The sequence below is a fragment of the Ambystoma mexicanum genome, chromosome 4q, assembly GCF_040938575.1.
Source record: "Ambystoma mexicanum isolate Mex_15411 chromosome 4q, UKY_AmexF1_1, whole genome shotgun sequence".
Lineage (NCBI taxonomy): Eukaryota > Metazoa > Chordata > Amphibia > Caudata > Ambystomatidae > Ambystoma > Ambystoma mexicanum.
Window position 1 is genome coordinate 1243031038 of NC_090928.1, and position 13820 is coordinate 1243044857.

Below are 13820 nucleotides of genomic sequence, written 5' to 3' on the forward strand. Positions count from 1 at the left end.
GGGCGCCGGCGGCCCATAAAAGAGGCCGCGAGTCAAAGCGGGTCGCGTCTCAACGCGGTTCGCTTTGCTCACCTCGTCGTTCCTGCCCAGTCCTTACCTGTGGCCTGTCCTGGGCCTGCCTGCATCCAGTCCTTACCTGTGGCCTGTCCTGGGCCTGCCTGCATCCAGTCCTTACCTGTGGCCTGTCCTGGGCCTGCCTGCATCCAGTCCTTACCTGTGGCCTGTCCTGGGCCTGCCTCCAGTCCTTACCTGTGGCCTGTCCTGGGCCTGCCTTACCTGTGGCCTGCCCTGGGCCTGCCTGCCTCCAGTCCTTACCTGTGGCCTGTCCTGGGCCAGCCTGCCTCCAGTCCTTACCTGTGGCCTGTCCTGGGCCTGCCTGCCTCCAGTCCTACCTGTGGCCTGACCTGGGCCAGCCTGACTCCAGTCCTTACCCGGGTCCTGTCCTGGGCCTGCCTGTCTCCAATCCTCACCTGGGTCAGCCTTCCCTCAGCCCATTCGGGAGTTCTGTCCTGAGTCATCATTGTGTAGATGGGACTTATCCTACACTAGCCTGCATTCCCCTGTCCCATCTTGGGCACGTTCCTACAGTTCTCTATTTGGCCAGACAGCTAGCTCCAACTGACCTCACTCTTTCCTGTCTTGCCCGACTCCGAACCTCATCCTGTGTACCATTGGAACCATCTGCACCAGCCAAGCTCCTTTTGCCTACTGCGAATACCCTTTCTGCTACACTGGTCTATCTACCAACTGTCGCTGCACTGAGGTTCTTGGAAGATTCATGGTCTTGACAACAAGCTCCACCTGGACTATGGTTCCATCCATCTGAGCCTACAATCCTCTTGTCACGCTTACCTGGGAGAGTGCCTTCGTGACATTGGGGGTTGGTCCATCCTTCACCCAGTTCCTCTTTTGGGTGGTGGAGAGGCTGATTCCTCGCGCCGCTATTTCATCAGTTCCCGGACTCCAGACTGGCGACCTCTGCGAGACCAACCACCAAGACTACAGGTACGCGGTCCTCTCGGGCCAATCAGCTTGACACAGACATGCCTTGTCGGCGCCCTCTTTTCGACTACAAAAAACAAAATGCAATACTCCGCAGTGACCACTGGATGTTGGACTATGCCCAGCATGTGAATCTAAGCAGATACAACCATCAGAAATGCTTTTACGGTAAGTAATGCATTCTTATTACACAGTCATTTAGAATACATTCACGAGAAAGAGGCAACTTATTATACACACACACTTCAGTACTAAACCAATAAGTTTCTGAGTAAATTAGCCTCCCCTGTAATAGGAGCAAAATGGCATTTCAGTTACTTTAAATGGGAGTAAAAGGCACAAGTTAATAGAATAGATCACAAATACTTTCTTATGCAGTGCAAATAGTTTCAGTTTTCTAGAGGACTCTATTCAGATCAATAGGCCTAGGCCAAAGTCAATGGGCTAGTGTCTTGGATAGAAAAGAGCAGTTCTGGTAGTTAAACGGTAAAGTATTTGCCAAAGTTCTCAGAAGTAGTTTGTACAAAAAAGAATCATACGTTGGGTCACAAGCTGATTAGGCTTGCAAGTTGGGAAAGTTTCACGAACTTTCACCGCGAGTGGTAAGTTCTCTCAATCTGTTTGGCACAGTACCTTAATATGAAGAACAAGATTGTTAGGGAGAATTCTCTGTTTAGGCTCAATTTCCTAACCTAGTGAGTCCCCCAGCAGCTTTGCTTAATTTTTGGGATTTATTTTTTTTCTCCTGCCAAGAGTGAGACTCTCTTACCCTCACTCTTGGACATGATTTGAGTGTGTTTCTTTGAATCTAGAAGTGTTTAATGGGCTATGGGGTTGTTTACTCCATAGGGCTTCATGTGTTTTTGTGATTTGTGTTACACAGCACCCTCAGTGCAGTGACAGGGGTGTCATAGTGACCCCCCAGTATAGACTCCATACCCTGGGACTGACTACTGTCTCCCAGGGCATGTAAAGTCACCATTGACTTCACTAGTCTTAAATTCTGAACAGAACCAGTACAAACCATCATATTGTGGACATACTGGCTGGGGCAATTCGATTGCCCCAGGGTCTGTTAGTCGAGGGGGCACGTCTCCGTCCCCCCTGATAGAGTTTTGGCTGGTGGCAGTGGATACTACTTTTTATATTCAACCGCGAATATATTCCTATGGGATTTCCCATTGTTTTAGGCTACTACCTTTATTTAATTATTTACGGTAGCCTCGAACATACCGCCGGTTTATTTAATTAATATTAATTCTCCGGTTGGTATTTTTTGCCAAAACTTGATTCTAAAATGGCGTTTGTGTTCTCTTCTGTGACTCCAACCCAAGTCGAGCCCTTTGTTCCACTTTTTGGTGGGCTTCTCTACAGAAGCCCTCCAAAGTGGTGCCACTCTGTCTGGGGTTCTTAGGAGGGGTGGAGGGAAATTTAGGCACCCTGGACTGAGTTGCCTAGGCAACTCAAGTCGCACTCCGTCCTGATTGGCCCAAGTGGTGAGCTGGCCAGCTCTCCACTTAGCATGTTTGAGTGACAGCTAGGCTGAGTGAATGGGGGTTTTCTGCATAAAAGCAGGGCTTTGGGGACTGGAACTTCAGAAGTCGCCACAGGACCTAAGAATCCGACGAGGGAGAAGCTGAGCCGGCCTGCCACGACACCACTACCGGTGGAGCCCTGCTGGACTGCCTCACCACTTTTCCCAACGACAGAGGAGATCTCCTGCCGGAGAGTCTTCTTCCTTTGACTGGTGGGGATAACCAGTTTCACCGTCTTTTCGCTTTCCCGACGTACCTCGTGGCCGCCTTGCCCGTGCCAAGCACCCCGGCAACCGGGATACCGCGTTTTGCCACGACCGCGAAACAAAGCTACCACCTTTAACCGGAAAACTCTGCGGCCGGTTTCTGCCCTGGTAGTGCAACGCCCTTCATCTTTCCTCCAAGTCGAGATCTTCTCTTCCCCTGGACGACGACGCAACTTGCACCCACTACCAGGAACAACTGCCACCGCTGGAGGATCCTTCCCACTTAAGGTATCGTGTCCCGCCTGGCTTCGCTTGCTACCGACTGTACGGGGTAGATTTAGCTCCCGGCTTTCGAACCTGGGTTAGCCTGGGACACCCTGGCTAAACTTTCCTAAGCCTCTCTAAATTCTTTTTGAACCCTCTGCAAGACTTTCTAAGCCTAGTGTAACTGTGTGATCTTGGGCGCATTTGTGCTCTGCTCTCTCTAAGAGTGGGCCCAGCCTTTGGACTTTGGCTCACCAGTGACTTTTGCTCTTCTGCCTTGCTTATAGTGTTCCTGAATCTTAGTGGTGTACCTTTCCATATTCTGTCTTTTTCCCTCCCTTTCTCACAAACTTATTGGAGTGCAATCTAGTTAAGCGCTCACCTCTGTATGAAAATAAGTGGTGTTTTACTGTGACTTATCTGATAAGGAAAAAGGGGTGCATATATTACAGTAGTAACTGTGTTTAGAATATTTTACAATAAGAGTGCTGGGGTGTTTTCAAACTGTGTTTTTAAATAAATAATTATATACTTTGATACCAAAGCTCTGGTCCGTGTTTGCTTGTATTATTGTATCTGAGTGTCTATTGTGTATACTCTATTTACTGCCTAACTCATCTTGAGAGAAGTCTGACTGCTCAGCCACAGCTACGAGGTAAATCTGGGTGGTACAGACTGCTACCAAGTGGGTTTACTGCCAACACCTGTAGTCTTAAATCTTTTGCAGTGTTCCCTAAGGGAACTGCACAGGTTTCTGCCTAACAAAGATGCAGCTGAAGACGTTGGTTCCTGGCAGTTCCTGCAGATCCCACTGTTCCTGAGCCTCAGTTATGGGGACAAGAGGGAGGACCTCATGGACTCCTGCACTGCACGGGGTCTGGTCAAACAAGCTGGCAAATGGAAGATCTTCTTTTCGAGTAGCTGTAGTCAAGCACACAAGCTGGTGTCTGACCGCCCCCCACCCCCTGGTTAAACCTAACCAGTTCAGAGAATGGTATACAGGTGGCTTACAAGTTGATTGGTCCTACCAACTCTAAGGAAGAAGTAGTTTCTGAAGGGGCTTCTCTGTCGCGATGAACTTGGCAATTCGAACCTGCAGCATGGCTTCACCGGCAAACCAACGGTCCAGGATTTGCAGCAGCCGTGCTCTTCCATCTCGTCTTAGGTTCTTTCGTTCCAGTGGTCGACTCTGCCTTCCAAGCCAATAGACTTGCCTTTTTAACAGTTTTCTCCCTTTCATTCCCGCCTAGCTGTCACTAACCCAGCAGGGTGGCTGTCCTTGCCAGACAGTCAGCCAATCACGCATTTGTGCATTTGGGTCTCCTAGGAGACTAAGCACAGGGAGGTTCGGGCACCTCCCTCACTTCCTGCCCACCCCAGACACTCAGGTGCCAGAGGCGGTCTTCAGTCCTGAAGCCTGCCAAAGGCGTACAAACAAAGGGACCAAACCTAGTTTGGCGCGCAGAAATAAACTGTAGAAGGGACCGTTCCAAAAAGAAAGGGCGAAAAAAGACCGGGACCTGTTTAAACAAAGGGGCTTAAGGCGGCATCTTGAAAAACATGGCTCCTGCGATGTTTTACTACTGGTGTTCGCGGTCGGGAAAAATCATGGTAGTTCGTTGTAAAACCACTGCCACCAGCCATTTCGATAGGAAAGGGTAGCCTTTGACTGCTGCATGAGTTTCGAGACACAGGGGATACTAGGTAACCCCTCCAGCACTCTATAGAAGATAGTGTGTCCTAGGACTAGGAATTTAAAAAGACTAGTAAAGTCAATTTAACCTTACATTCTCTGGGCAACAGTTTATCCCAGAGAAGGTATTTAAACCTTGGGACCGCCTAAAAGGCTTCCCTGTGTTACTGCACTGAGGGTGCTGTGTTACACACATGAAAAGATGCATATGGAGTTAACTAAAACTCCATAATCAAAAAACACAAGACTGAAAACAAACAGAATTAAAAAGTTCAAAGTCCCAAAGTTTAGCAAATTAGCTGAAGGGCTCTAAGGTAGAGGGAATTAGCACATTTGAGAACTCTCCCTAACAGTGATCCCCTTCCAGAACTTCTGTAGCTTTGGAGGAGACCCTGGGCAAAAGTTCCACTGCATGGATTCTAGAAATAAGAGGCATGTGATCCGACATAGGCGCCAAAGTAGACCAAATCAATGGCAGACTGGATAAAATGGAGGAACGGCTGCAAGAAGTAGAACATAATCCGTCATCACTGGACACCATGGAAACTCAATTGGACACACTTCTGAGTGAAATAGAACGCCGGAAAGCAGAAATAGTCCTTAAGATGGACGACTTTAAGAACTGTGAACAACCTCTGCTTTTTCAGTGTTCAGAGAAAGAAGGTGGCCCCACATCAGTACTGGTTCGCTTCCACAACTACCCTGATAGACTCAAGATCCTAGACAAAGCCAAAATGAAAGGGTCACTCATGATGGGGTCGGCTCGCATTGCCATATTTCAAGATCTCTCATCCCTGACACTCATCCCCGACACTTGCCAAAAGACGCCTGTGCCAGCACTTAACAAAGTGGCTGAAGGAAAAGTGGATACGATACAGGTGGAGTTATCCCTTCTCGATCACCTTGGAGCTACATGGGTAGAAGCACAAACTAATAACTGACGACGAGATCAGAAACACCATTCGAGAACAGCAACCCAGGTGATGCGAGAGGAAATGAAGGCGATAGTGAACGGGCCCATGAATGAAGAATACCGGGCTCGGGAAAATTCATGAAGGTCAATACACCTTCACCTAAAGCTTTGTCAACATGCCGATGTACGGTTTGTAAGGGCGCAGCAAAACTGCTCACATGAACAAACCGACTGGAGAGTCTCCCAACGTGGGGCTCTCTCGGGCGGACGTTGGGCACACAGCCTGTTGCTCGGCCCTAGGCGAGCCTGGAGAATCGTATCAATGTTAACAAAGTTGAGAATTGTTGTACATGTTGAAGTTAACCGCTTAAGAGTTACCTGGGGAAGAATTGGGGGCACTTGACAATGAGGCAATCATAGAATGGGTCCGAGTACGAGTCCTCGCTGGTGGCTCAGAATTACCCAGTGATGTCAACTGGGGGAGACCGGGTGCCGCAAAGGGATAGGGTTAGAGGGAAGGATGGGATGGGAAAGAAAAGGGGGGGGCATGGGGATCCAAGTTAAATGCATTTCATGACCAGACAAAAGTGAATTAATACGCCATTGTGGAACGCACAGACACTAAGGGACAACACTCAAGTGAAGTGGCAGGCAGAGATCACAGGCTCTTCTCATGCTACTCACAATGACGAACCAGACGAACAAGCACCTTCGTGTGTGCACACTCAATGTAAAAGAGCTCAACTCACCCACAAAAAGATCCTTAGTAGCAGAGAATCCTCTTTGTACAGGAGACCAGATACCAGAGGGGCGACGAGCGCAAGATTCCTGGCAACCTCATAGGTGACACATTTTGGGGCTCCAATATCACCAAGAAGGCAGGGGTCGGCATCCTTGTGCGTAAGAGTTTGCGCATGAAGATTACCAGAACCTGGTCGGACACGGAGGGCAGGGCATTACTAATCTCGGGGCTCATACGAAACATAGGGATCTCATTCGCCACAGTTTATGCACCCAACCAGGACCAAAGGAGATTCCTATGGAGGACGATGGAAAAAATTATGGAGGAGGCACAGGGTCACCTCATACTAGGTGGTGACTTCAACATATGGATGGACCTCGCACTCGACAGGCAGGCTGGGGCAGAGACACTTCACAATCCCAAAGGTCAAGGAGAAACCGAGCTGGGTACTGCCTTGGAACTCTGTGGCCTGAGGGACAGCTTGAGGCACGAACACCCACAGACACGAGGTTTCACCTTCTATTGAACCCCAAACGGCACTCTCATAAGGATTGATTATCTTTACACGTCCAAAGAGCTATGGGATGTAGAAAGAAATTCACACATTCATACAATCGCCTGGTCATACCACGATATGTTGTCGCTAGAGATACTCTGGGAGGGGTTGTCCCCCCAAAGCTCAAAATGGCGATGTAACTACACCCTGTGGAAGGATCCTCGTCTTTAAAGAAGAACTACAAAATAAACGTACACAATTCTTCGACTCCAGTGACACAGGTGAGGTGAGAAAGACACTAGTGTGGGAGGCGGCTAAGGCTACGTGGAAGGGTATCTTCATCAGAGAAGGCAGCCCGCAAAAAAAGAGAACGCACATTAACTGAGAACAGGCTCGGGGAATTAATAGTAGCTGCGGAGACATGCGCCCAATCTTCTCCACTGAATAGAACAGAGCATCTATTAGAAGCCAGAGGTCTAAGAGATGAATTAAAATTAATGGAAGAATGCAGGATAATAAGGAACCTCCATTTCCTTAAGCAACAATTCTATGAAAAGGGAGACAAGGCAGACGCCCTAATGGGGACGCATTTACGCAAACAACGAGCTGAGAGATGGGTGACCCAAGTAGAGTGGATGGGTGGCGTGATGACGAGCTTACCGGAGGGAGTACAGGAAGCCTTTGCCTCTTTCTACGAGACTTTGTACACAAGTGAATCGCATCTCCCGTCCCTCACCAGGGCTCGGGTAACTGCCTTGGAAACCCCAATCACGAGTGAAGAAGTGAAGGCAGCTATTGGTCGCCTCAACCAAGGGAAAGCACCAGAGGACGACAACTTCACCCCGGGGTTCTACAAGACATTCACGACAACCCTAACTCCCTTCTTAACTGCCCTTTTCAATGATATCATTGAGTCAGGAATAGCGCCCGACACCTTCTCCCACGCCCTACTTACTGTAATACCCTGGAAGGCAGGGACCCCGAACAATGCAGCGTTTACCGGTCTATATCGGCCTATATCTTTGACGGAACCTTTTTCACCATTAAAAAAAAACATAAAAAACCTTATTCCCCTTTAAATCTGGAGGCGCGAGGTGGCGCAGCCCTGGGAACATGCGCTCACCTGACTACGCCCACCGGCACCACTCCTCTGTTCCCTTTTCCTTGTCGACGGGAACAGCTGATTTCCCCAGCGCTCCTGGGTTTGGATTCGGCCTTGTAATACCACATGCTCTTCCTCAGATATTTTCTTCTGTTTTGTCTTCTATCTTCTTTTTTTTTTTATCAATGAGGTACCCGGTCCTCTGGCGCCCGGTGCATGTCGATGTCAGTGGCCTGCAGCAGGTGTCCAGCCTGCGAGGGGCTCTTCCCTACGTCCGATCCCCACGCTCTTTGCCTCTGCTGCCTTGGCCCCAACCACGGCTGGGAGGGTTGTATCGCGTTAGATGCGTTTACACCGTGTGCTCTGAAGAACAGGCTAGCTCGGTGGAGGGAGCTCTTCGAAAAGTCACCTCCAGAGGACTTGAAGCACATCGTCAGACATAAGTCAAGGACCAAGGTAGGGCAGCTTTTTTACATTGCACCCCGCAAGGGTGACTCCTTCCCAAGGAAACGCCTGAGCCGGAGGAACGTTTCAGGTTCTTGCGCCAGCACTGGTACCAAGGCTATTTCAGCTACTGGGCCGCAAGGCCGAGTGGTCATTAGATCCTTCCGGAGACAGTGCTGAGGGACCGCAAGGTTCTTTTACCGTGTGTACACCCGAGGGGCTACACCCTAGTACCGTCCAGATATCCAAGGGGGTGCCTGCATTCAGCACTACCAGCAATACTGCCAAGGGCAACAAGACTACCAGGCCACGTCCTGAGGTGCAGGCTAGTTCTCATGCTCCACCACCAAGAGTCCTAGAGGAGGCTGGGCCCAGTGAGCCAAGCACCACGACTTTGACACGTGTCACGCAGCTCAACAAGATGGTCGCTGCACCAGACAAAATGGATGCTCGTCCTATACCGCCCCTGGAAACGGAGCAGGTGGGAGAACGAGTTACAAGGTGGGACTGGTGTCAACCATGTACATGGCCTAAAGCTAATCCATCAGCATTGCAGGGCAGGTTTACCTCGCAACAGGCTAGACAGAGTATGCACCGGCCCCAGCAGCCGTCCGCTACCCCCCTGTCAACATCACCTGCCACCCCTCCGGCCTGTGAGGACAGGTTCTTTGAAAAGTTTCTCACTCTCATGAGATCTCCTCAGATGGGGGCCATCCTCCGGGATGTTATCAGGGACTTGCTCCCTGTGGCCCCTCCGCCTCTGCCTATAGTAATTCTTCCTATGGCTCCAGCGATGCAGGCCCTGGTGTAGCCCCTACTGCCCTCTCTTGCTCCTTCACTTCGGCTCCCCAGCCTCCGACAATTCAGGCGGTTCCACACCCTCACCATGCCGCAACCCTTGGCGCCCAGGACTCCTCCACCTGCTCCGGACAAGCCGGACACCCTGGTGGACACTGACGAGGAAGAGGACCCCGACACGATGTTAGCCAAGAACTTCCACGAACGGCTTGCACGTTTGGCAGAGTACTTGCGTCTTCCTCAACCAGAGGTCAAACAACCAGAGCCAGGGGTCTTGGCCGAGGTCCAAGCTCTACACCCCATGGCTAGAACAGGGATACTGATGCAGGATGACATTGTCGCCTTGGCCAAAAAGGGGTGGCTTAAGCCACCCTCGGACCAGCCTGTCAATCGGCGTATCGGCGCCAAGTATAGGCAAATGGAGGGGATTCACTCTTGCTGTCGGCGCACCCTCAACAGCACTCTACAGTGATCGCTGCAGCGTCACTCTACTGAAAGACTCAGTCGTCCTCGGTCATCTCATCCTTGGCGCTGCTAGGCAAGGAGGAGAAAATCTTGGAGGCTTATGGAAAGAAGCTTTATTCCAATACCTCACTGAACCTTCGTCAATCAAACACGGATGCCATGTTGGCAGCCGCTAACCAGAGGCTTTGGCGGGAAATAGCCAACTACCTTCCAGAACTTCCGGCGCAGGGCCCGGCATGTTTTGAGGCGGGACGGGCAGAGGCTAAATTGGTGGTGCAGTACATAATGGAGTCCACTGTGGCCCACATTGACGCCTCGGGCTGGGCCATATGTATCGCCACAGACACGGGGACTACCTGGCTTCGGGCTACTAAAGTCAACCCAGACGTCCAAGAATGAATATTGGACCTTCCATTCGAGGGCGGTAACCTCTTTCACTCCACCACCGGTGAGGAGCTAGATAAAAAGAAAAACAGTTCCCAAACTGCAAAGTCTTTATCCTTACGAAGGCCACGCCCAAGGTGTACACCCAGTTGCGTCAATGCTCCGATTAGGGGCGGGCGTTCAGCGGGTACCGGGGCTTCCAAGAAGAGAGGTCCAGGCAGCCTAACTGTTCTCCGAGTCAGCACCGGTGCAAACAACAATAGGGGGGAGCAAGCAAGGGTTTCTATCAGTCCCCCTCCTCAGCAACAGCCTCAGAGAGAAAGAAGGCATGATGCGCCCCTTCAGGTCCATGGGTCTCCAGTGGGGGGCAGGCTTGGCCTTCACGCACAGTTTTGGCGTCAGAAGTTTGCAGACCCCTGGTTCCTTTCGGTAGTATCCACTGGGAACTGTCTACCAATTCCTCCCTCCTCCCCGCCACTCCTACAGATTGGGACAGCAACTCTGTTGGTGGAAATTCAGTTGCTCGTCGAGAGCCAGGCAGTGGAAGAAATCCCAGTCTCCCAGCAAGGTTTGGGCTTGTACTTCAGGATTTTCTCCATACAAAAGAACCAGGCTGGCCCCAGAGTTGTGTTGGACCTCGCCACCCTCAACCTCTCCCTCCCTCTTCAAAAATTCAAGATGGTTACGCCAGCACTCATTGCAGAGACACTGTGCAGTGGAGACTGGATGTGCTCCCTGGATCTGAAGGACGCTAATCTACACGTCCTGATTTGGCAACCTCTTCGCTGCTTTCTACGGTTCAGGATCATGGGCTGCCATTTCCAATACAAGGTCCTACCCTTTGGCCAAAACCCAGCCCCCAGGGTATTTACCAGACTGATCAATGCAGTGGCGGCTCTCCTCCGGGCCCAGGGCCACCACGTCTACCAGTACCTGGACGACTGGCTCATCTGGGCGAGATCTCCGGAGACAGTTAATCACACTTCCTCAGCTCCTATTCCATGAGCTGGGATTTTCTATCAACCTCAAGAAGTCTCAGCTGCAGCCTACACAGAGCCTGACCTTTCTGGGCCACAAGCTCCGAGAGTAATTTCCCCTCAGAGGACAGGATCATTGCCATTAAGAGGGCTGCGAGTCACTTCCTCAGCCGAGAGGTGACCTCGCCCTGGTGCTACCAGCATGTATTGGGTATCATGGCAGCGGTTCTACTGGCCATACCCCACACGATACTCGAGATGAGGAGTTTACAGCTGCACTTTGCAGCCTCATGGAACCAGCAGCTGGGCTCCCAAGCGGAGCTTGCCGGCATTCTTCCTTCTCTCCACCCGGACATCGCATGGTGGTCCAGTGACTGCAACCAACGGATGGGCAAGACCATCCGGCAGGCGGCCCCACAGGTCACCATCACCACAGATTCCTCCCTGGAAGGCTGCGGTGGGGGGGGGGCCAAGCTGAACAACCAGTGTCCATGGAGTCTGGTCCCTTCAGGAGCAGGAGTCTCATATCAATTGGCTGGAGCTGAAAGCTATCTGGCTAGCTCTCAAAGCTTTCCTTCCGCTCGTTGGGGGCAAGGTAGTCTTCATCCAGACGGACAGCTCCACCAGCATGTACTATATCAACAAGCGGGGTGGCACCAGGTCCCCTCTGCTGTGCGGTCGACATGTGGGAATGGGCCCTGGAGAACATCTACCTGACTGCCCTCCACCTCTCGGGGGAATCCAACCTGGAAGTGGACAAGCTCAGAAATCAGAGCGGACAATTACAAATGGCAAATGAACGATCAAGTCCTGCTCGGGATCTTCAGCAGATGGGGGCATCCTCAGGTGTACCTCTTTGCCTCCTGGGCAAACAGGAAGTGCCAGCAGTTCACGTCCTGGCAGGGGCAGGGCCCCGGCTCCCTGGGCGACGCTGTCCAGATACAATGGAATGGCATGACAGCATATGCATTCCCTCCTACACTCCTGGTCCACAGGGTGATCTGCAAGATCAGAGAATCGTGTCACTTCTGCATCATTCTGATCGCTCCGCTGTGGCCGGCGAGACCTTGGTTCTCGGAGCTTCTCAGCCTCTCGGACAGGCCACCCATTTACCTGCCGCTGCACCCAGCTCGCCCTCTCTCGCAGCAGTGGGCAGGCCGCATCTACTTGGCATCTATAGGTGCCTACAGGAATTCTCCTCCATCCCGCTGGTTAAACGACGTCTGGCGGGCCTCACCAGGCTCTGCCCGCCCATCAAGAAACCACACCCTGTGGGGATCTCAATGTAGTGTTGGGCACCCTGGCACACAAACCTTTCGAACCAATGGCGTCTGCGGACATCAGACTGGTCACCATTAAAACAGCTTTTGGTGGGTCTCATCTCTGCTCGTAGAGTCAGCAAGATCCTGGCACTGGTGGTTTCAGAACCCTATACTACTTTTCACAAAGATAAGGTGGTCCCGAGAACGCACCCCGTGTTGCTACCTAAAGTAGTCTCTTCTTTCCATCTAAACGAGGAGATGGTGTTACCTATGTTTTTTGCTGATCTAAGGACGACGCTCAAAGGGTCTTGCACTGTCTGGATGTCGGATGCGCTCTGAAATTCTATCTGGACAGGACCAAGAGCTTCTGCAAGTCAGACGCTCTATTTGTCACTATATTTGGGTGGGAGGAGGGTCAAGGCAAGCGTATCGGGCATCCAAGTCCTCTATGACAAAGTGGATGGTTTCGGCCCTCAAGGAGGCTTATGAAGGGCAGCATGGCTTATGAAGGGCAGCACAAACCACTTGCAGCTAACATGCATGCCCGCGCTGTTGGAGCCAAGGACACGGCCGTCTCATTCCAGAGACTGGTCCCGTGGCAGGTCATCAGCAGGACGGCCACCTGGGCCACCCCTTCGGCTTTCTGCAAGCACTACTGTTTGGACGCCGGCTCTAAGGCAAACGTGGCTTTTGGACAGGCAGTTCTAAAGATCTTGTCTTAAGGAGGGTCACCTCTTCACCCAGGGACTTCATGTAATCGCCCATGCCGTATGGAGGAAAGGGGACAGGACATAGTCCCCTTTCCTCCATATGTCCCACCATCCTCCCCCCTAATAATACAGGTGTCATTAGGCAATTTTAATATTGTCGATGGGGACTGAGGAGTGGCGCTGGTGGGCGGAGTCAGGGGAGCGCATGCGCCCAGGGCCGTGCCCCTGCACACCTCTAAATTTTAAAGGAGAAGAAGGGTTTTTCTGGTGAAAAGGTTCCGTCTCTTGTCCCTAGCAAGGGACGCCCATGCAGTATGGAAGAAACGGGACTATGGATTAGGAGTACGTTAGTCCCTACAGTGAGTAACTATTCATTTATTAGGCCCTAAATTGTCTTGCCACAGATTCCCTGCAATGTATTCACCATAGCCCACTGTTTTCATATCATACCTACTGTATGTTCAGGACTTTGGCAAAAAGTGCACTCTAATTAATTTCAAGTGACCTCTCTAATAGGGAGCCATGCCAAACAAAGCTCACAGTTGCAACAGTTATTAATTTTGTCTATTTCCAAAATAGTTCCTGTACTGGGAGTCTCAGTATTTATAACATGTAATTTGTTCCATCAGGTCTTGGATGATTTCAAAGAGAAAGGTCTAGATGCATCAGACTGTGCACTGACGCTTGCCAAGAATACAGATTCTCCATTCACTCTTTATGGACTTCAGATTCTCCAACATGTTGTCAAGTAAGTCGGCTTCTTTCACCCATATCTGTGGGTAAACATGTTCAAATTTAAGATCAAAGATGTTTTAAAAGAAAGTGTG

The 13820-nt window shown here is 51.0% G+C and overlaps 1 protein-coding gene across 2 annotated transcripts in view; it reads left to right on the forward strand.

The window, feature by feature from the left end:
- The window catches only part of LOC138468319 (exportin-5-like), a 2047117-nt gene that overhangs the window by 331833 nt on the left and 1701464 nt on the right, over positions 1–13820 (forward strand). For both annotated transcript variants that reach the window (XM_069608821.1, XM_069608822.1), the window contains exon 5: positions 13623–13741. In XM_069608821.1, coding sequence (XP_069464922.1) covers positions 13623–13741 — 119 coding nt within the window. The remainder of the gene's footprint in view (positions 1–13622; positions 13742–13820) is intronic.